The sequence below is a fragment of the Pagrus major genome, chromosome 5 (genome assembly GCF_040436345.1).
Source record: "Pagrus major chromosome 5, Pma_NU_1.0".
Classification (NCBI taxonomy): domain Eukaryota; kingdom Metazoa; phylum Chordata; class Actinopteri; order Spariformes; family Sparidae; genus Pagrus; species Pagrus major.
In genome coordinates, this window is record NC_133219.1 from 34,505,061 (window position 1) to 34,528,740 (window position 23,680).

At 42.6% G+C, this 23,680-nt stretch overlaps 2 protein-coding genes across 3 annotated transcripts; one reads left to right on the forward strand and one right to left on the reverse strand.

Moving 5' to 3' along the window:
• Positions 1-1,555: 1,555 nt before the first annotated feature.
• LOC140996174 (RNA-binding protein MEX3B-like) lies at positions 1,556-10,352 on the forward strand. The gene is made up of 5 exons (XM_073466471.1): positions 1,556-2,333; positions 3,540-3,778; positions 3,952-3,997; positions 5,576-6,345; positions 6,511-10,352. The coding sequence occupies exons 1-5, from the start codon at positions 1,670-1,672 to the stop codon at positions 6,919-6,921; spliced, it is 2,130 nt and encodes a 709-aa protein (XP_073322572.1). The 5' UTR covers positions 1,556-1,669; the 3' UTR covers positions 6,922-10,352.
• Positions 10,353-12,805: 2,453 nt separating this feature from the next.
• Positions 12,806-23,183, reverse strand: LOC140995890 (mothers against decapentaplegic homolog 4). Of its 2 annotated transcripts, none has more exons than XM_073466045.1 (10): positions 22,942-23,183; positions 21,448-21,729; positions 20,411-20,585; positions 19,713-19,967; positions 19,469-19,576; positions 19,297-19,347; positions 18,679-18,862; positions 18,121-18,289; positions 17,629-17,767; positions 12,806-17,486 (listed from the first exon to the last, which is right to left on the reverse strand). In XM_073466045.1, the coding sequence occupies exons 2-10, from the start codon at positions 21,685-21,687 to the stop codon at positions 17,275-17,277; spliced, it is 1,533 nt and encodes a 510-aa protein (XP_073322146.1). In that variant the 5' UTR covers positions 21,688-21,729; positions 22,942-23,183; the 3' UTR covers positions 12,806-17,274. The 2 variants fall into 2 exon arrangements, with proteins under 2 accessions (XP_073322146.1, XP_073322145.1); XM_073466044.1 differs by having other exon boundaries at positions 21,448-21,789.
• Positions 23,184-23,680: the final 497 nt, after the last annotated feature.

Below are 23,680 nucleotides of genomic sequence, written 5' to 3' on the forward strand. Positions count from 1 at the left end.
TCTCTCTTATGACACTTTCTATGGCCTGAGCATGCAGCCATGGTATATTTGACATTAGGTCAGACACACATTGGTCTATTGTCTTATTCTGCATGGCTAATAGATACTTTCCTTGCCCTAATCTCCTAATCTAAGCATTATAATAAAACTTATATATGTCTTCATCTTGATCTCTCCTAATACAAGTCTATATAGAGTGTAAATGCCACAATCAATGTCTCTATTCTACGGCTTAATTGAATTTACTCCCCCAGACTTTTTAATCGCAGAAATTCAGATCTCAGATTTATGGCCTTTTATTTCCTAATTGTGACTTTATATTTCATTGTGACCTTTTTATCTCATAAATTCGACTTTTTATCTCATAATTAAGATTTAGCATTGAATTTTTTTCTCATCAGACTTAGTTTTCATCTTTTTTCTTTAACTGGCACAAAACCTATGACGGAGGGTACATAATTGTAGGCTATAAACATATTATTATGTTGACGATGACAGAGGGACTGAAAGAGAGCTTTGTCACATGGTGCAACAACAACCACCTGAAGATCAACATCAGGAAGACCAAGGAGGTGATGGTGGACTACTGGAGGAACAGTACTCCTGCCCCAGTCATCATCCAGGGGGAGGAAGTGGAGAGAGTGTACTCATACAAGTACCTTCTACATCTACGTCAACAATAAACTGGACTGGTCGCACAATGAGACTGAAGCTCCTGAAGACCTTCTGCCAGTCTGTGGTGGTGAGTGTACTCTTCATTGCTGTGGTGTGTTGGTGGGGTGGCATCAAGACTGGTGAGGTCAACAGGCTAAACAAAGCTGGTGAGGGTGGCCCGCTCCATGGTTGGACTGGAACTGGACGGTCTGGAGACAGTGGCTGAGAGGAGGATGAAGGACAAAATCAAAGCCATCTTGGATAACCCCTCTCACCCTCTCCACAAAGGAGCTGCGGCAGATGGGCAGCACATTCAGCCATCGCATCGCAAAACTGAACGCTTCAGCCGCTCCTTTGTACTCACTGCCATCACACTCTACAACAGCAGTGGAAGCTACAGTCTGTCATCTCACTGATCACACCCTCCCGCCCCCAGACAAACACAGACATCCCCACAGCACCTGTCAAAGTCAGGACTCTGACACTGTGAGACACGACGGGGTACACGACACTGTACCCTGCTGTTCACATAACTTGCTGCTACCAATTCACACTTTATATCATTACTTGGCCCCTTATCTTGCCATTTTTAACAATTGTAGTTACCTCCTATTTTATTCTATTTTTATGTATATCTATCTTATTTCATTTTTTAATTTCTACTTGCTACTTTGTCTTTGTGCTGCTGCGACACTTGAATTTTCCCTCTGGTGATCAGTAAAGGATGATCTCATCTTATCTTGTTATGATTTGTCCCATCCCCGCATGATGCGCGTTCAGTGCGTCCTGCTGACGGCTCTGAACACACGTCTGACCCCAAAACAAAGTCTCGCGTGAACCTGCGAGATTACAGTGTGGGAGGGCTGCATGGAGAACTGGAGAGACAAAACAAAAGCCACACATTTCAACCAACAGGCGCTGGTCGCTTTTTATTTTTTTTTGAAAATCAAGAAAAATTTGATCAATTATCCGCATCGATTACCGTTTAACGGCACCATTATAAAAGTTTTGCACCATGCCTAGTAGCACATCCCTGTTGGAGGCCGACGAGGGAGAGTCCGAGGTCCCGCCGCCTCTAGTGCACGCTTTCGCCGGTATGGGCCTTGAGGAGCACCACGGTACCCAGAGCCAGACCCCCGAACAAGCAGACGAGAGCCTCACCTTCCACCACCACCACCATCATCATCATCACAACCACCATCTCCCCGCGGTCTCTCATTTCAACCTCCTCGGTACGGTCCTAGACTTGAAGCCCCTGCCTCTGCATCGGCCGCCCTCGGGAGATGAAGTGAACATGACGGCGGCGCCCGAGGACGAGGAGCCAGAAGTTGTAGCCGCCGACTCCTCGGGCTGCAACGGTAGCTCGTTGCTAGCGCAGGCCCACGTCCACCGCCACCACCCATCGGGGCCGGGCGGCTCCGTGATGCCGTCCGGGATGGAGCCCCCGCACGTCGAGACGGTCTTGCTGTACAACGGAGACGAGCGGGACGATCCTGCGGTCGGCGGCGGCGGCGCCCTCCCATCGGCCGGCAGCATGGCGATGCTACCGCCCGGCGTGTACGGGGAGACGGGCTACGAGGCCGAGCCGTCGCTGTTGAGTCGGAGAAAGAGCGTCAACACGACCGAGTGCGTGGCCGTGCCGAGCTCGGAGCACGTCGCGGAGATCGTCGGCAGGCAGGGTGAGTCGTCGATGATACATTTCGGACGGTTTTAGTCCGGTTTCGTTCACCGACATTGGGTTACTAATGTGAGTTTGGGCGAAACTTCGTGGGAATAAGTTCAAGTAGAAGTAAAGTGGGCGAAATATAACGCGTGCACAAGACCAGAACCGGGCAGTAGCTGTAATAAACTAATTGAATTATCGAGATATAATGTTGGAATTTAAAGAAAACGTCAAGTTTCTGTAAAACATGAAGCTAAGTTGTCTATTTTGTCACAAGTGAGGAATAATGTTAGCTAACAGGTAACTTGTTGTCAATTAGCAGCGTTAGCTAAACGTGTACGCGCGATTTTACGTAATTAGTCTTAAACGTTACATTCGTTATCTGGGGCATCTGGACACGTATGTAATGGTTGAACATTAAAACGATCTGAAATCGAGTCAAACTATCACTCAGACTTGTCTGCCTTTTGTCACGACAGTCAGCGTTAGCTCGAAATCAGCTAGGTTAGCTTAGCAACTCCTCCTAACTGGGTCAACACCACCCTCGCCCAACACCTCCCCAACAAAAGTTGCCACCACGAGTGCAATCGGCGAGAAGGTCCCTGTGTGTCTTCTCGCCTCGACAAGTCGTCTTTATTACGGCTGTTATTGTCTGTGCTTCTCTGACACTGAGCCTTGTCCGTGCCTTCTCGAGCCGAACCAGGCTCGTCTTTGTCTCGGGAGGAGAACACGAAGAGTCAGGCACCATTGCTCTGCCACATCAGCTGTAGGTTATAGTTAGCTCCCTGACATAACCAAAGACCTCTGTGTTGCACTAAACACGACTGGCTTTTCTGAGACACCCCTGTGCCTTTTTTTTAATCTGGTCTTTTACATAAACTTTACATAGCTCATTGGTAGGGCTGGGAGAGTGTTATTATGTCGGATTTGAGAGCAGTTGGGGGAGGGTGCACAGACTGCAGTGTTGACAACAACAGGAAATGGCTCTGGTAATGATGTTGGACTCTCAACCACAGCTGAAAGGAATATTTAATTTATAAGCTATGCAACTCTTAAATGGCATTAGTGACTGCATACCGAGCCTGTGTGCGCCGTGGGCTTTTATTAGGTTAAATTGGAGATATTAAATATTTAAAAGTTTAATATGTGTTTGATGCAGCGTGTTAGATTTTTAAAATAATACAACTGTCCTGCTCGTCTCTCTTTAACCTGCCCCTGACAGGCTGTAAGATTAAGGCGCTTCGAGCCAAGACCAACACCTACATCAAGACACCGGTGAGGGGAGAGCAGCCTGTCTTTGTTGTGACAGGGCGCAAGGAGGATGTGGCCATGGCGAAGAGGGAGATCCTTTCTGCGGCCGAGCACTTCTCCCTCATCAGAGCCTCTCGGAACAAGACGGGCCCTCTGTCTGCTGTAACCGGCCCGGGGACCCCCTCCCTACCTGGACAAACGACCATTCAGGTCAGTACATGCAAGGGAGTGTGAGTCACCGTGACATCCAGTGCCAAAGATATGAATCACAAGTTTTGTGTATGTTGCCACACAAGCACATTTAAAGGAGTCTCTCTGCGTTGTATGTTTTTTGTTGCGTTTCTCATTTAAAGTGTGTAAACTGTGTCACTTCAACCCTACAGGTGCGGGTACCGTATCGTGTTGTCGGGCTGGTCGTGGGTCCCAAAGGTAGGTCTTTCATCCTTCGTGCTGTAAAGAGGGTTCGGCGTTTGTGATTTTTATGTCAATGGTAAAATAATACATTTACAAATCAAGTTTGTAATTTTAGATGAATGGTGTGTTGCGTAACAGCAGAACAACTCTCAATCCCTCATCGTGTGTAACAAGCTGAGGTTCACTCTGGAAGGTTGCATTTCGCTCTCACTCTCTTTAACCTCTTTAACCTCTTGCCCTGTTGACATTACCACCTCGGTGTCAGAAAGCCCTGGGGTTGATTTGTAAATTGAAATGCAGCGGTTCTCAACCAAGTGCCATTAAGCCATTAAGGAGAGGATGACGTAAGCGGTCGTAGTAAGAGACTGTGTGGAATTTGAATATTCAGTATTTGGTGTTTACACACACTGAGATAAGTTGTCTGTTACCTGCCCGTACATTGTGGCACATTAATTTTGTGACCAGGATTTGTTTCTGTGCTTCTGTTTAAAGAAAATGTAAGACACCGATTCTTTTTCAAATATCTAGTTATGACATTTGAGAACGTTCCTACACTCGACTGAAACTCACAGTCTTGTGGTTGGGTGGTATGTGCTTCAGCCAGCTGAGTCACCAGGACGGCCTCCAGTTCAGGGCTATAATTATTGCACAGCTGTGCGTCTTCCAATTTCAATGTCAGATATCATTGTTAGAAAAAACCGGGTGTAACGACTGAAAATGTAAAATGCTGTGAATGTGACTGTGAAGTCTTTTAGTATTATTTTGTGTGAGCTAATTCATCAACTTGACACAATCAGGTCACACTGTAGTTAAGTGACAATGAAGTGCAGTGATTTCCTACAGCCAATTCAGCACTATTAATACTCCACTATTTGTTTTCTTCCTGACTCCTATTCTTTGCTTTTCTTCAATGTGCCATTTGTTTATGCTCATATATACATACATACATCATGTGTGAAACTAAATCTGATGGTCATCCGTATTGGAATCCACTGGCTCACAAAGAAAGTAATGTATATTGCCTCGTTTCCCCCGACCAAAAGGTCAAAGGGCAGGCTCAGCTGAGCCACCACTGGGCTGGTCTTTTAGTGTTTTGCTAATGGACACTCAGGGATTGATCTATGCTGTCATGAGGCTTAAACCAGCTCTCTCTGTTTCCACACCACCCTGCTGCTGATAAATCAAACGCACCTATTTGAAGAAGATCAGATGATAACCTTGAAGTCCGACAAAACTGTGTAATGCGTTAAACCAGAACAAATGTTTAAGGCATCTCGGTTACTAGGCCTCAGAGTCAACACATGCATACTGTTCATAATGCATGACTTTGAAATCACACACATACAGATAAGATGTATTCTTGCACATTAAAGAAAGTAATGTGATTACATGAAAAAAAGACCAACTCTGGAAACATTTCGGACTGAGATTCAGCACTAAAACAGTTTATATAATTAAGATTTATGAAGACTTATTTGTGCTATATGTTTTTATCTGGTGTTGGTATTAAATGGTATCCAACCTAACTCTTGACATTCATGTGTCACCAAAGCAGTTGTTTAAACTGACAGTCGGTCTGGTCGTATCTTTTAGGGGCAACCATCAAACGTATTCAGCAGCAGACCCACACCTACATCGTGACGCCGAGTCGTGACAAAGAGCCAGTGTTCGAGGTCACCGGGATGCCGGAGAACGTGGACCGGGCGAGGGATGAGATAGAGGCGCACATCGCCCTCCGCACGGGGACCTGCGGAGGCGTTGAGGCTCCTGGTGTGGACAACAACGACTTTCAATTCAACGGCACAGACGTCAGCTTTGACACGGCTGCAGCAGCAGCAGCGATTGGGTTGGGAGAGGCTGGCTGGCTTCATGCTGGTGCCACATCACCAGGTGGTGGTGGAGGTGCTGGTGGTGCTGGTGGGGGTGGTGGCGGCAGCTTGCTGCCAATGAGCATCAGTGGTACTCAGCGAATCAATAGCAATATTAACAGTGGTGTCAGGATGTCTTCCACCTATCGCAATGACAGCTCCAGCTCCCTGGGCAGCGGCTCCAGCTCAGCTGATTCTTTCCACGGCAGCGGGAATGGTAACCGGGTGGCAGATTTCAGTCCAACCTGTGCGTTTAACGCCAATGCTAACAACAACAACAGCAATGGTGGCAACGCAAATTTCTGGTTTGGTGAGAGTCTTCTTCCTGTTGGGTCTGAGGAGCTGGTCACCCTGGGAGGGGGAAGCTCTTCATCAGGATTTGACCCGTTAACCATCTCCACTGCCCAGGCCCCGCATCCTGGTGCACAGCCACAAATCTGGAGCCCCTTTGTTGACCACCAACCCCTCCAGGCCTTCGATGCTCGTCAATCTCAGGTATGTCAGTTTCAACAGCTTCATGTCTCAACCGCAGTGATTGTCACTTGACAACAGCACAGAAAATGCACTCATGATCCAACACGTTGATATTTAAAAAACATTTCTTTGAGTCTATTTTTATGATGGTAGTCATCTAATCAATGTTGTCATTGATGTCTCCAGACCAGTCAGCCTGGGACACCCCGGCTCTCTCCAACCTTCTCTGGCACAGAAGCCCTGGAGCACCCTCAGGCCCAGCGTGTTCTCCGAGGGCCGCTTGGCTCGTCCGGGACCCTCGACGCCCACAGGTTCCCCTCCTACAGCTCGGCCTTCTCCTCTTCCAGTGAAAGCACCGCCTCCTCTTCCTCCCCTCCTGAATCCTCCCTCTCCTATCGACCAGGGCTCGGATCAGCAGTGAGAGCACAGGAGATATGCATCCACTGTATGGATAACCAGGTGATCGCTGCCTTGGTTCCCTGTGGCCATAACCTCTTCTGTCTTGATTGTGCCACCCACATATGCCAGGGTCCAGATGCTGTCTGCCCTGTGTGCCTGTCCCCGGTCACACAGGCCATTCAGCTCCGCAATATGTGATTTTACTCCATTTACCTTGACGTCTGAAGAGGGATCAGCCTCCCCGACACTTCATAACATGTGTAGGGAAATTAAAAAACTGACCCCGAATCAGTGTGTAGGTGTGTCCTCACCTTGGTTTTGTCCAAGCTGGTGTTTGGTTGACGAAGGTGAGGAAGAATAGGTGAATAAGGAATGATCTGTATTTAGGGCATGGGTTAGGATGTTCAGCCCGTTCATGTGCCTGTTATTGTGAAGTCTTCTTCCTCGATTGAATGATTGATCAAAGGGAGGGTTGGAAACCCTCTGTAGCATTGGGTGGGGTGGGATATATATATTTTTTGCTCATCATGACTTTTGTTTTACATTTTCCTCTCCCTCAAACATCTAGTTATCAGTATCTGCCTACCTATATTTTATTACATTTTTTAAATGTACTTTGAATTCTATTAGATACATGATGTTGACTTTTGGGTCAAAATTTTATTTGTCTACATCTCAAAAGTTTTATCCTTCTTTTTTTTTTTTTTTTTTTTTTTTATTTTTGCTGCTACAGTTGTTTTTATGTGCTGAAAAATGGCCCAGCCCCCTTTTGCCTCTATTATTGTGCTCACAGCAGGAAACTTTGAGGAAGAAAGAAGAGGTGAGCATGTTTACATATAGTGAGTCCCACATATGAATATGTATAAATTAAGTGATCCGGTTACCACAAGATTTGAATGCCTACTGTAGTAAACTGGATATATGGTATACACAGCAGCCGCGACTCTATCCCAGATAATTTGCGTGATCGTTATCCGACTGAAACAGGATTTGTTGTTTACTCTCTCCAGATCATAAATCTGAATTGTTGTGCATCGCTGTTACACATTCAAACGCACCCACAGAGGGTTTTTAAACCACGTGGGTCAAATCCACAACTGTAAACATGTCACACTCCAGCGGCAGCGTCCTGTTGCCTCAGGTTTCTTACCTTCCCAGATTATAACCGACAAGCGCGTAACTCCTTTTTATACTAGGATGTTACACCACTACAGTATCGCCACGTTGCTTTTCAATTTCTACTTTACAAAAAAGAAAAAGAGAACTGTTTACGGTAAACTTGTGCCTAATTCCGTTCTGAGTAAACAAAAAAGAAACAACTGGTTCAGCGGACACACGGTGTTGCTCTGTCTTAAAAACAAACTTGTGGCCTTTTTGGAAAGCCTGTAATCTTCTGACAACACTATCTACAAATCCAGATTTTTTTTTTTTTTTTGCTCAAAAGAACACAAGCTGACAGACTGAGGTCTTAATGTATTTGTCGAAGTTCAGTCTCTTAAATGAATCTCGGTGGAACAAAGCTTATATCACAGGGATGTTTTCTTTTGCTTCCTATTCTCAAATATTTACCACCTTTTGCTTCGTTATTTTTTTTTTCTGGCACCGAACACTCCCATGTAGTTAATTTCATACATTTTCTCTCATTGTTTTCTTTTTGCCTTTTTTTTGTTTATCTCTCGATTACATCCTTGTTTGGGAAACCATTTGCTGGTTTTAAGCTAGAAAGATATGCACAACTCGTACCTTTGGTAACATTCCTCCTCCCCTTTATTGCAGATACTTTTGTATGGCTACTTTTAGTAGTTAGGCCTCACCTGGGAGCCAAAAGAACTGATATCTTATGAAACTATGAAGACGGCTGTAATCTGGAACAAATCCCCGTACTGTACAGACATCTCAACTTTCACTTGAACGGCTCCCAACCTGCAGCCATTTTGTGTCCTTGTTTGGGAAGCAGTCAGCGAAATAATTCCATTGGGATGCAAAAATTGAAGGCCACCCATAGCTTTACTGTGCTATTATTTAATCCCATGTCTTGTCAGCGAGGCCTATGCAAAAATAGTCTCCGTATGATAACCAGTCGACTTAAACTACTCTGGTTTTTTGTTACAGAGCTCAAACAATCTCGGGCATAAACTTGTAGAAGGACACACTTCTTTTCTGTTTCTCTGCTACATTTCAGTCGGGGGTCAACCTTCAACACGCGCTTTAATGCGATGATCAGATGTTTCAATGGTACAAACTTTCATGTTCAGCTCATTTTGCTTTTTGTCCTGTGCCCTACTAAGCACAGTCGTTCCCCATATCTTATCACACTATTGACTGGACGGGACTCCAAAAACATAATTTTCTGTTTTCTTGTCCCCCCCCCGCCCTCCTTCCACGTGTGCATCTGTCCGTTCCTCCACCTGAAAAGTGAAGAAAAGGTACAAATTGGTGGAAATCATCTCAAATCTTTAGCTTTAAACACCAGTGTCTCTAGACTTTGTTTTTACAGGATCGAACGCGTTGATGGACATTTCGAAGGGGAAGCAGCTGGAATGAGTTCATCTCGGACTGTGCTGACACTACATGAGGTCAATACTGTTGCTTTACTGTGTGGACATTGGACTCTAGCATTCCAGCTGTAAACAGTATTTGGGAGTTATTCCATCGCTTCGCTCTGTTTCCTGAACATCGCTGAATATCTTTCATGGGGTGATTGAGCCGTCTTGAGGAAATGGAAACGAACGAGTCCCAAAAGTGCAAAAAAAATCCCCATCTGCTTTTCTGCCCCCTGTGGTCTTCTCTCCGTCCTTTTTATTTGACTTCTCAGATCTACGAAGGGTCGATCTCTCTTTGCTCTCTTTCTCCCTCTGAGGGAATGCAATACACTGTCGGCCCCTCAGTTTATTTGACATGAATCTCTTGACATTTTTGTGTATGTATTATATAATATTACTGTTAATGACTGAAATATACAGAATTATTTTTATTTTGTTACATTTCATATATATACATAAATATATCTATATTAAAATGTTTACAATAAGATTTTTAATTTTTTCTTTTTCACTTTTCTCTGAGTGATTAAGTTGAATGAAGATTTTGGAAACAGAAATGTTGCAGGAGGGTGTCAATGCTATCTGCTTGTAGTCTAGTTATTAGTTTACAGTATTGATGATATTAGTATTGATAGCTGCCGTTTTAACCCAGTGGAAAAATGGAATGTGCATCACGAGCATGTCTTCATAATGTACCGCCAATGTAAAACGTCACACTGCAATTGTAAAAAGGCCAAGGATTCAAGCTGCCTGTCATGTCTGTACGCCACCAAATTAAGAACGGTATACTGTAAAATGTATCTTTAGATTATCTATATATAAATACATATATTGTTAAGCTGTACCAACAGTTCAAAGTATTTGCTAATTTTACTACACTTTTGTTTTGTATATGTAGGGGGAGTCTTATGGCATATAAATTCTTCAAATTGATCAGGAGTTTAAAAGCAGACTATATTTTATAACGGCCTTTTAAGTTATTGCGGCCAAAGCACTGATATTATATATTTGCTGTAAAGAGAATTTAAGAGTTTTATTTTTCTGATATTAAAGTTACTTAATAAAGACGGTTTCATTTAAAGCCAAGTCGGACTGTTGTGATTCATTCTGTGCTCTGTGTGTCAATACAGATAAAAACATACACTGCACATTACAGTCAATACAAACGGCAAACATAAGACATATATAAGAGGATAATATTAAAGGATAAGTTCACCCAAAAGTAAAAATTCAGTCATTATCTGTTCACCGTCACACGGATGGAAAGTCAGGTGAAGTTTTGTAGTCCCCAAAACATTTCTGGAGCTTCACAGCAGAACAGTGTTGCAGCATTTTCCTAAACACCAGAATGAAAACCCAGAAATGCCTCCTTATGGCTCGCCTGGTATAACCCAAGTCTCCAGAACCCCAGGATCAAGCAGAAAAATCTTCGCTGTAGCTGCAAAGTGTTAGCTGACTGAAGTGGGTGAACAAACTCGACTGCATGCGGGATGTTGAGGCTTCCAGAGACTTGGATTAAGACAGACCACATCTACTTCAGTTGTTCAGGAGAATGCTGAAACTTTATCCAACTTTTCATCAGCATGGGGCGAGTAGATGATAACTTATTTTTGGGTGAACCTTTCATATGTATGAGTAAAACTTAGTGTAAAATAGCATTTTAATGTCTATGCTTACACTTATCTTCCCTATCCTGCAGGATCCTTTTCAGGATGTGAGGAGCTTCAGCTTTTCTAGGAATAAGGGGGACATTTCAGCAGATTTGCAGCTTTTTCCCTCATTTTGACACGTTTCACTGATAAAAACCAGCATCACTCTCATGACCAATGCCTTAAAATGTGAAAGCCCTTCTGGACTTCTGATGATGTTGCTGCCATCATTTCTATCTTTAAACCGAGCCAGCATAACACTCAAGTTAAACAGGCTCCTTGTTCTGTTTTTTTTTGCTCATAGTTCCTACGTCAAGAAAAAGTCTCTGTAGCCTAGAGGCACATTTTTTAATTGGCTGAAAATTTGATGCTTAAATTATAATTTATTGTTATTGCAGTTGTAAAAAAAAAAGGCATTGAAATTCTGGCTCCCTTCGTGTTCAGCTGAAACGGTCTTATCTTTGGATCACTTGAGGATTATTGAATAATAACAGAATAGTAAATCGAGGGTTTTATGAGGGGATTTCGTTTCACTCAGTTTTGTTTTGTAAGTTGCACTGGAACAATTTGTCAGGAGTGGCAACAGCAGAGAGACAACCAACCAAATCTACATCGAACACACCTACCCAAATCTGACAATTAAAAATTAAAAGACTGACAAACACTGCTGGCGTATGTGTCCCCATAAGGTTATATGTAACTATTACCAGCGGGGGAGAGATTTGGTTGGGTCACTGTTTACATCCACAGAAAAGCGGTGGCACTGGCAGGTTAATGGTTTGATTCTCTGACCCCTGCTACCTCATGGCTCAGTCAGGATCTTACAGCATCAGAGTTTGACTATGAAAACGCTTTTGTACAAGATTGTACAAAATATGTTCATGTCGGCATTTCAGTGTTCCAGTTGGAGCTGCTGTGATTAAATCAGACATGTTTGATATTTACTGCCATCAGCTGGACCGATTGGGACAATGGATGCAGTGTTTCCTCTGTAATCGTTTTGTAGCAGTGGTTGCAGGGGGGTAATTTTTGGTATTTGTTCTGCGTCCACGTTGGTCTTAGTAATGGTTCAAGTGCTACAAGTGATTGCAGCACTATTGTTTATATTTCATGATTTGATCATGATTAAAGGGGAACTATGTAGTTCAATGTTAATGAGGTCCTTTGTTTGTGTTTTTTGTTTTGTTTAGTTATCTGGGTTATTATAATCAGTTAATGTAGAGGAAACACTTGGATTTGCCCCTTGGTGTTTCCTTTTAATGACCACAGGGTGGCAGTGCAGGGCCTTGTGTTCGAATGATCAATCATCCACATTATAATGGACACCTTGTCGGGCATTAATCCTTAAATATTACATTTGTGTGGCAGCCATGCGGACAGGAGATCGGAATTGAACCACCGACAGTATGAAAAATATTCAATTAGCTGGGTCATTAGCAATGCCGTAAAGAAAATTAAGTTTTTCCTCTCTATTTGAAAAATCCAGAATCTGAGTGTTTTTGTTTAATTGCTGGTAGATGTCTCCTTCACAATAAAGTCCACACTCATCGTGTCGTGAAGTTGAAGCAGAACTGTGGACAGCAGAACAAACTGCATGGCCACGACTTTTATGTACATATACACCCACACAGGTGCTTTTGCTCGGGGTTGATTAGACTTTCTCACAGGTTGTAGGTGGGCGGAGCAACGCTGGAATCACACTGAGTCACCAGCGTTCATTTTGATTTCCATCAGAAGTCTTCTCACGGCAACACAAAATGTCTTCTGTGGAGGATGAAGGTGTTACTGACAGGAGAGTGAAGGGAGACGTCAAACGCACACATTTGATTTCTACCAACGTCATCCCTGTAAACATGTCACCTTGTTGAAGAAAATAAACAGGTCACCACGTAGAGAATACCACTCCATGTTTAATTACAGACTCTCACATAAGAAATACAGGTAAAATTTATATCTGCAATCTGTCATAGTAGTCAACATCAACTCGTCTGAGCTGTGTCTTTAGGCTCCTATAATAACTGCAAGTTATATAAAAACATCTGTCCACCTTAAAGCACAACAGAATATAACAGATTATCTATCCAGACAGGATTCAGCATCAGTTCTTTCAGTAACATATAATCAGAAAATATTCTGTTTCCTGCCATTCAATTAATTTGATGCATAATTAAGTGAAGAAATCCCTGATGTAGGATAAACTTTTGTTGACAATACTATTAAAACTAAAGTGAAATAAATCCAAGATGTGTCAGAGAGGGAGGGGGGACAAAGCAAATGGATAGCAGAGTGGATCAATACCTGTGATAATCAAACCCCAAATTTCAATTAAACCTTAAACAAATCCAATTCGTCTGCGTAACCCACTAAGACAGCACCGTTCAGAAAATAACACTCCTGTTCAGGGACATAATCATGAAAACAGTACAGAAAAAAAAATACTGTGACAGTTTGGTATGAAAAATAAGCATGAACAGATGTTTGTGAGCGAATGAAATCTGGATTCCTAATCAATGTGTGTGATCTATGACAACAAATGCCTTTAAAAACAGCGCAACAGAGTAGTGTATCACATGCAGCGCGGGGGGAGAGGAGGGGAAATTTATCTCTGTGCCTCAAATTATCTTCAACTGTTTCAACACCTGTGAGAGAGAAAATATCATGCTTCTACTCATTTTTCTTTAAACTGGTGATAGACAACTTTTTTTGCTTGAACACATTCTGGAGTAAATACCGATTACACAGTGTAATGGCCGTAAAATAAATGACACTGTGCCTATACATTGGTTCCCTATAAACCTCGCTTTCACTATGCTTTTCTGTCTACCACCGGGCTTGATCGTTCCCGCAAAAATGAAGGTGGCATTACGGCAACCAAAACTGGACGAGGCATTGTTTACCCGGTCACTATCCCCAGGTAACGGTGGAACAACTGTGGAAACTCTACACTGCAAAAGATAAAGAGCCCCGCTGATGGGGGAGGCAAAGAAGGTGAAGAGGGAGAGTGATTAACCGAGGTAAAACAAGAGTGAACAGACGGGCGTTGACTTGATGGAGAGCAAGTTGTTGTTGTGTCAAAGTCTGTTCCCCCGTTGATACGTGTTCCTCCTTAGCACCGGGACTTGAGCCGGCTCAAAACCGGCGTTATTTCTACCGGATCAGTAAGTAACAAAACCTGCCGACTTATTAATACAACCGGGTGTTTATTTCTGCCTTTTTTTAAATGGCACCGAGATCAGGTTTTCTAGCTCAAATTGGGATTCCTACGGTTGTTTTTTACTTGAGACAGTAACCCGGCCGTTAGCTGTAGCCATGCTAACACTGTCTTTGCAACTGCAGCGCCGACAGTAATACCACAGGGAAACACTAGTTGAAAAGTTGTCCATTTCTGCTTTAAAGAGAGGCTGCAAACTAACAACTGTTGGGTTACTGTATGTTTAGGAAGACAAGTTGCCTTATTTAGGAGCCAAGATGATGAGTTTATATAATAACGTTGGTTCATTTACATCCCGTTTCCCCTCTGTGTGGCTTTAATGCTGTATTAATAAAACAACAACACACCAGTATACAGCCGGAGCTGCTTTCTACTCTCCTCTAGATAGTCCAGTTTCCCTGTGTAACGCAGGGCAAGTGAAGTACTCTATTTTAAAAAAGAGGGGTAGGGATAAAGGGGTCTATCTGCCAATAAAATTCATGCAAACATTGACATGCATTTCAAAAACAAAGTTATTTACATGGATTAAAAAGAAGAAAAAAAAAACTGCAATCAAAAAAGAAAATGACTGCAACTCAGAACAGCCAAAAAGAAACCCTACAGATGTGTGTAAATGCCTAGAGTGAGAGTGAAAGGGCAAAAGCAGATTTAAAAAAAATGTGTCTTAGTGTTACAAATGTCTTCAGTACAAATGCATCACAATGTTGCCTCTGCTCACAATCCTACAGAAAATACAAACCAACCTATTCACTCCCTTATTCATGTCGCAGGACAACCACCTCAAAATAAGGGTTACTCAATTAAAAACAAGAAGAAAAAAAAATAAAGTGCTAAAAATATAATACAAATCAATTAATAAAAGTAACAAAATAAAACCAGGAAAATATATCAATATTGCTGGGAAACTCTTAAATTCTCTCATCTTTGTCAGTAAACTATACACAAGAGGCCTGGATTAAGTAGTATATAAGTGGGCTGCAAGTCATATACCATATTTTAGTACAATACTTCTAAACTAGCGTGGAGAGACTGTCGGGTATGTGTGGGGATAAAAACTGATAAAATTTAAATGAATACAAGTACAACTAAAAGTCAATTAAAGAAACCTCCAAATGTAACTGGGGCACAGTCCAGCATCTCATGATCACTCGACTCAGTTTGTTTCTGAGCAATCAGAACTTTGGTTTGCCAAAAACCCTGTTCATGGTACTGTGATTACATCTCAGACGTCCAACCGTCCAACACCGACTGGCTGCCTCTTCTCTGCTTTCTTGTTTCAATCTTATTGAACCAAAAGCAGCTTTCTTGTTCTCAGCGAGAAGTGAAAAAAAAAAAAGGCAAACCGTTGGCAGAAGGTGCACGAGACTCATCCTTTGTGGCAGCATAGAAGAGGGCGTTCTCCAAAAAACAGTAACCATACCTGAAACAGACGGGAGGCGACCACGCTGGAGGGTGACCAGTGATGATCACTTCACTGAGCAAAAATTGAAAATCACAGTAAGTCAGTGAAAATAGATGAATTGTATCTTCAATGACTAATTCAACTTTCTATGTCACAACACCCACACAAAAACTGCACCTGTGTAGCTTAGGGTTTGATTTTAAATTGGAAATCTATCAAAAGGAGCTTTCAAATAAAATGTTTCAGTTTCCTTTTGGTTTTTTATTGTTTCTTATTGAATCACTGACGGGTGGTATTTTTGTCAAATCAGGAGAAATTGAATCGACTCATGGCTTTAAAATCGAAAGTTATATCATATTGTGGATTCGGAGAATTTTGAAACCCCTCATGTAGCTGTGACATGGGGAGAGGGACATTTATTTTCTGGTTGTCTGGTCCAGGACCTCCAACAGGGGCTCTACCTTCAGTCCAAAATTTTGTTTGATTTAGTGCGGGTGGAGGGTGGTAACATTTTATATTAGGGTACACATATTCACCATTAACTAGCTGCTTGTTAGCATGCATGTTAGCAGCATATTTCCTCGTTATTAGTTCTTAAAAAGCACCTATTAATGCCTTATTCTACATGATCATATACTATAACTACCAGGCCATTAACTAAGAGCTTCCCTCAATAACCTCTTAATTAAACACAAAACTACAAGTGTTAACGATGTCCAAGTAGTCATCTGGACACTATTAACACTCAACACTTAAGTGATATTAAAGGATAACGACTATTATTGTGTGAAAGCTCTTAGTTAACGGCCTTGAAATTGTAGAATAAGGTTATGCAGAATAAAGCATTACTAAGTGCTTTATGAAGACTAATAGAGCCAAAGTGCTACTAAGATGCATGCAAACGATCAACTAGTTAATGATAAATATTTGTACCCTTTACCACAAGATTTGTCATTGGACACCCACTAAACCCACAGCCAGTTTAAGGTCCACACCTGCAGTTTGACAATACCCGACCTACAACAGTCCTTAGACTTGACCTTGTGTCAGCTCAGAGGTTGAGAGTGGGCTTTAGGCGTGTTGCATGTCATTTCTTTGTCCTGTGATATTCGTGAAACGTTTAGTATAACCGGATGCAGCTGGGTGGTCCCCAACCCTGTTGAGTGGCTGACGATGTGGAGCAGTGATCCTCCTCAGAGTGCTGCTGCTTTTCTCCTCAGCCTGACAGTGGAGCGAAGCTGCTCGTCCTCCCAGGTGTTAACAGCTTGACTGAAAACTGACACAACAGAAAACCAGCTCTACACACTGGATATGAGAGCCTCTCATCCCCCAGCTGTAGAGATGTCCTCGTATTGTTCAGTGAATCTAATGTCTGTCAGTAGTTGGTGGTCATGGACTCCAGGGACACTGAGTAGTCGGTTTACATTCCAGTTTCATGGGATCTGCAGATCAACTATGTGCATGGTTAAAATGTAGTTATATGTGATGTCTTTTTCTAGTCCTACAGTTCATTGTTCCAGTCATTATAAATCAAAGCCATATATGAAAAATACAGAGAAATATCTTTAATATACGGCTTTGGTAAAAAGTAAAATTAGGGGCCACAGTGCACAAAGGTGCCTCAAACACACCTGTAAGTATTTTTTCATCAGCTGCTCCACTGACTTCTCCATGCAAAACAGTTCACCGAGGAAGACTTTCCATTGCCACTGTATGTCGCAGTGTGATGCTGCAGCTATGAAGATCTCAGTCCAGAGGCTGTGGGTCTGCTATAGGCATCGTGTGCAGAACCTCGTCCAGTAACTGTAGAGCTCTGTGCAGGTGGATCTCAATCCAGCAGGGGGTCTCCTTGATGCTCTGGCGGGGATAGTCGGGCCCCCAGCCCTTGACGAAACTCATCCTGAGAATACACAGCCTCCGGAGGTCGTCTACACCGATACCGGCTGCTGCTGACAGACCTGAGATAACAGGAGAGGGAGTCAGGTTGATACTGAATGTGTGAATGTGAGACAAACTCAACAATCGAGCATAAAAGCAGCAAATCCTTACATTAAAAAGTAAATTAAATGTGCTTTTGTATTTGCAGTAACAGTATCTTACTGATAGCTGGAGCGATCCCTCCCACTGATCCAGGTCCAGGTATATTTCCAGCCACAGCGGCTGCTTGGGCTGCAGCTGCCGCTTGAGCTGTAGCAGCCTGCTGTTGCATCTGTCTGTGGCACTGGCGAAGGTCAAACACCTGGCAGGAGAGACGAGACATGAAACACTGTACATTCAGCAGCAATTACCTCCCCTGCACAGGAGAAATGTCAGCACCACAGGCTGCCAATCAGAGAGAACCCCAGTAAGAGCTGGGCTGTGTGATTATCTCTAATGAGATAACAAGAGGAGTCTTTGGCAGTATGGGAGAACATTTTTTGTGAAATACACACAACTGTATAAAACCAACGTCAATACAGAGCAAAAAGCCTGAGGTGATGCATGGAAACAGATGTTGCAGCTTTCACTTTTCCTCAAGAGAAATAACGTTCTATGAAATGTCAAACTTGAGTGATGAACTCGTTTTTACAGTCCAGTGACCCATGTCCATACCTTGATGTAAGCGCTGGGGTAGATTTTGTGAACAGCGTCTCCGGGGGCTCGGCCCGCCTCTCTGTCCAGGTAGTAACTCTGAACGAACACGGCGTGGTCACTGAGGCATCGCACCCACACGTCTCCCTCGCCCTTACACTCCAGCTGAACCCCTTTGCCGATGTGAAGCCTGGGAGACAGAGGAAACAAGGAAACAATGGAAGTGAAAACAGTGCCATGTGGAGTTCTGTTTACACTCAGCACTTCAGTTTTAGTCAGTTGCCCTAGATGTTTTTACAAAGTGTAAAGGCTGTGTGATTCTCCTTGTAAATAAACATGCACCTCTGATATGATGTGTTGATAGTACAGACGCCGTTCTGAGGCTCTCAAGTCTTAAATGTGTGAATATACACACTCAAAACAAAACAGACAGACATGGAAATGCATTTTCCCTTAATATTTTTGATTATTTTTTTAATATTATTTCAAAGACACCACCAATGAGAGAGATGTCACGTGTTAGAAGCCTGTTCCTATAAAAAAATAAAAGCTCCATGATTCTGTCCCTTGTTCACCGACCTTGCTCTCTCAATAGCCTCAGTGCGATGTACATTGCTGAGCTGGCCCAAACAGAACCTGTCTCCTCCTGAGGGGTCGACATATCCGTCCACCGTCACGATTGGGCAGGAAGAGGGCACCTTAAACGTCTCTCCGACTTGAACGTCCATCTCGAAATAGGCAATGGAGCACCAGTAGTCAGGAGCTGAAACAGATGGAATATTTGTTGGAATAATACTCAATATTTTTAGATTAACGTAGAAAAATAAAGAGAAAAAAAAGGTAAAAACTCACAAATTTACAAATAATAAACTCAAATATTCTCTGAGATCATAAAGTCAGAAATTTGCAAGAAAAACTCAGAAGGCTAACCGCACTGCGTCATGTTAAAAGGCTGGATCAAACACCATATTATCATAAGCTGTAAATACAGATAATATTCAACTTTTGTGAGTTTTCAAGTTATCAAAACCCAAGCAACAAAACAATTTTATGAAAACCTAATTATAATTATTTGATATTTTCATTTGATAAATAACAAAAACATTAATAAACATTTTTTGTTTAATGTACAATATATCAATATAAAAACTAAAATAGTAAAAAAACTACATGTACGAGCTTGTTGTGTGATCTCACCTGGGTGATTGGATATAGGAGGCTGGAAGGCGAGCTCATTATGCACGGGCCCTGACAGACACAAAGACAGTAATGTCAGCGCTCATTCATACTGCACACAATTTAAATACAAGTATGTGAATTTGTCCATGCATTATTTTTTTGTACAGCTGCAGTAACAGTTTGTACTCACAGTAGTGTGTAGGATGTGGCATGGGAGGGTGGTGCTGTAGATGACCGTTGGTGTGGTGGGGGATGTTGGGAGTGAAGCTGCTGTTCCTGGACCAGGTTGAACTGGCACCTGAGGAGAGAAGGAGCACAGAAGTGAGGATAAGTCTTAAACTGTCAATTACAGACACATATGTACAAATACACACAAACGTAAAGTGACTGACGAACAAGCTCACACATCGGAATATTTTACAAGTATATCTTACTGCCTGATCCAGCAGCGATGGCAGGGAAGGACGCCGTCGAGGAGGAGGTGGAGGCCTCAGCAGGCGGGAGCAGGTTTGGGGTCGCGAATGACTCAGAGGGGGCCGGGCGACTGCCAGAAGGCGGGTGTTGGATGGTCTGGATGGAGTGGCCTCCCTCAATAGAAGGCAGACTCTGCGGTCCGTCAAAGTCATACTCATCCTTAACCATCAGTGCTGAGCTGGGGCCAGAACTGGTCAGTGTCAGTCCTGATAAGTCTGTGGACCGAGGGAAAGGGAAAAAAAAGGTAGAACATGTTACTGACAATGCAAACTACTTATCTGCATTACTGATAAATATCACTGTGGTTTGAACTATAACATTTGGCATAAAAGAACGATTGCCAAAACAAGGTATTTAAATATATTTCCCTCTTTAAAAAGGCAGTTTTTGGTCTCAGTTCACTATAGTACACGATAACAAACAGAGAACTGAAACTTTAAATAAAAGACACTAACACCCACTAACATCTGGCTTTTGTGATTACAAATGTGACACACAAGATAAAAAATACAACAAAAAAACAAAAGGCAAACTTGTCCACCGGTTTAAAAAACCTCCATATGCACACTAACTTTGGTGTAAAATGGTATGAGGCTCCACATTGACCTTGTCATACATTTTTTAAACCCTCGATGAAAACTCCCCCCCCGTTACTCACCTATGCCAGGAGACACCACTCTCTCGTAGTGATAGGGGTTGACACACACGTTGTCACACTTGAGGTCGAAGGCAAACTGGCAGTATTTGACGTGCTTCAGTTCGTTCTTATGCAGGTCGGGCCACCGCCACAGCCGGGCATAGATGACATGAGGGAACCCTTTACGTCCAGCCACCTGAGAACAGCAACACAGAGCAGAGAGACAGTACAAGAGGTCATTAATTTGTACGCTCTGTCCTTACAGCTGAGGTCAATGGTTGTTGGAATGCAACTTGTTTTCTTATTGCTTAGTGAATGGCAAGGTCTGGCGAGATCACAGGTTTACAAACTCATTACTCAAAGGTCCTGACTGATTTTTATTCAAGGTCAGGTGTCTGCAACAATTGCCGATCACAAAAAACATTTAATCAATTAATTAACATCAAACCTCTAATGTCTTAGTAAAACAACTTGAAAATGATCATAAATATAAGACCATGGTTGAGTTGCTAATAACTGGATACGATTTTTAATAGAATATTAATGGTATACTTTTATTGTTAAGTGATGTAGTAATAGAACAAGAAAGTTATAATAGATATAGGCTGCTAAATTAATAATTATTCTGTTTTACTATCACAGCTTGCAATGTTGGCAAATTGGCAGGTGTTTCATCTCACGTTTTGGACGCCGTTAGAGCTGAAACAATGAGACGAATGTTTAGTTTCAGCCTCTAAAATTTGAGGATTTGCTGCTTTTCTTTGCAATGTGAAGATATCTCCTTGAGGCCTGTGAAATTATAATTGGCATTCTTCATTTTTATGGCATTTTATTACAAACATAATGTGCAAACTAATCTCTACTGAGATCACAACTGTTTTAGTGGTATTTGATGGTTTGGTTTGATGGAATAGCAGCTGAATCTGAAGCCTGGATAATTTACTATAGGTGAAATAGACTAAAAGGATCATTTCCAAGCATGAACAGATGTATTATTGGCCTGAGCTTCTCAAAACGTGTGTATTAAATGAATGATCCAGATAACAGTGTCGTCCTACCTGCAGCCGTCCATCGAGCGTCCTCTGAATGGTCACACACTTGCTGGGATGGGCCCCGTTGGTGGTGATAGCTGTGATGAGGGAGTCGAGCTCGTCTTTCTTCTCCTTCAGCTTTTTCACCAGGCTCTCGATGGCTCGCTTGGCGAACGTCTCGCTCTCACCGCCCTGTCTGTGACACATCAGGCTGTGCACGATGCTCAAGCAGGCGTCGTTGCTGGTGGGTGTGTTGGTGATGGACATCTTGACTTCTGTCTCGGACTGCACTTTCTGAGAGGATGTACGCTGTTGGCACAGTTTCACATAATCAGCGAGCTGGAGCGGAGATGATGTCGATCTTCAGATCTGAATAGAGGGGATAACATGCAGGTTTTTGATGAAAGGTGTTGATAAAACTTTGATGGTTATAATCTTAATCTTCATGCAAGATAAATTATTTAGATATGTATTCATTGTAAGTGGTATTAGATGAAGCTGTAGCTTGATGTGTCCAAAAATCCGGCAGCTGAGTGTACAGAAACAAGCTGTATCTACCTGTTTTATTATTCTGAGTAGAGTAGCTGTCAGTCAATGCCATGTTGCTATTGTGCTGCACGTTAATGCTGAGCTAATCCACATTAGCCATCCAGCCAGAACACCATAACCACGCAATGTTTCTGTTGTAAGTCCCGATGGTTGGCAGGAGGCATGAACCAAAATGAACTGTAAACCTCAAGCTAACCAAGTTGTTAGCGGTTTAATGCTAACAACTAGCTCACCGACGACCAAATGACGTGACGAAGCAGCATTTTTTTTACAGTTGTAGTTGAGGTCAGAAAAACAATAAGGTGTTTTACGCGCGGGTGGATACAAAGTTTAGGTAGTTGTGCTCGCTCGTCTCCTCTCAGCTAGCTAGCGGCGCCACTCTGGCTGCAGTTAATTCAGGGAAGCTGCGAGAAGCTACCGCTAACTGTTAGAGCTAACCGGAAGTACAGACACGTTGTCTTCAAAATAAAAAAGGTAAAACTTTATTAACCACAGGGGCAAAGACAACTTCACTACGTGATATCAACAGCAAAGGTGACTGTATGTTAAAACCATCTAGCGCACACATGCCACCTTACACTGCAATTAAAAGCATATTTGCCTGACGCTTATTTGTCTTGTGAAACTGAAACCGCTTGAATGTGATTTTATTTTGAAGAGTCTAACCGGAACTTCCCGTTTCCATCATAACGCGCTTGAAATGGGATTAGCCGCTAGCTACCTGCTAGCGAAAACATCAGTTAGCACCGATGATTGTTGATAGCAAACGAGCTAACGTAGCATGCTACTACGAGGTTAGCAGGCGTGTTTGTTTATCATGACCAGTTCCGCAGCACAATGACCACTTTCTGCGTTGGTAACAACAAAATAATTTCCCCGCAGCGCGTTGGTTGCGACGCGGTCGTTACGTAGCGTTAAATTTTGAATTGCAAACTGAATAAAGCGGTGTAAATAGCTAGCACTGTACGCTACCTGGAGTTAGCTGGTGTGGCAGCTAGCAGGAGAGCCCTGCCTCTGTACCAAGTTACCGTGCCGACGGGGCCAGCGGTGGGGCTGTGCAGATCCGGTATTCCTCCTGGATTATCCTCATTAATTTCACCAGCTGTTCACAAAAACATGGTGGGGGGAAAATAAACTTCGCTGGTCGTAAGGAGCAGCCTTACATCCTCAAAGCGAGAGCGCGAATCAAACCTGAGTCAAACCTCAGATTTCGTGTCAAGCCCCGACCCACTTCACTCGCCTCTCACTCTATTTACTTCTATGGCGCAGTGCGCATGCGCACAATGAGACAGGGGTTTGTCAAGTGTCCATACAGTTCATTATTATTAGAGTACTACATTATATATTACTATAATAACTGCAGGTATTACCTTAACCACTTTTATTAATATTATATAATATTATGTAATATTCTTCTATATCTACTTTTATTATTAATACTTTTACCAGGGCTGCAGAATTAATTGCATAATAATCGAAATCGCAATATGACTAAGTGCAATATCCAAATCACATGCATTTACATTTTAAAGGTAAAATGTGTCACAAAACAGTGTTTCATGAGATTTTGTAGTGCTGCAGAGATGCTCTGGCCTCCAAAACCTGTTCTCCAGATGTAATAAAACACATTTGTTAGGCAGTGATCAGGAGAAATGCCACATCATCGTGACTTTACTAGTTTTTCCAATGACAATTAAAATTGTGATGTAAA

Coding starts and splice junctions, on each gene's coding strand:
- LOC140996174 (XM_073466471.1), top strand. CDS start 1,670: ATGCCTAGTAGCACATCCCTGTTGGAGGCCGACGAGGGAGAGTCCGAG. Junction 3,998..5,575: donor GCTGGTCGTGGGTCCCAAAG/GTAGGTCTTTCA, acceptor CGTATCTTTTAG/GGGCAACCATCAAACGTATT. Junction 6,346..6,510: donor TCGATGCTCGTCAATCTCAG/GTATGTCAGTTT, acceptor TGATGTCTCCAG/ACCAGTCAGCCTGGGACACC.
- LOC140995890 (XM_073466045.1), bottom strand. CDS start 21,687: ATGTCCATCACCAACACACCCACCAGCAACGACGCCTGCTTGAGCATC. Junction 20,586..21,447: donor CGCTCGATGGACGGCTGCAG/GTAGGACGACAC, acceptor TGCTGTTCTCAG/GTGGCTGGACGTAAAGGGTT. Junction 17,768..18,120: donor ACCCCAGCGCTTACATCAAG/GTATGGACATGG, acceptor CTCTCCTGCCAG/GTGTTTGACCTTCGCCAGTG.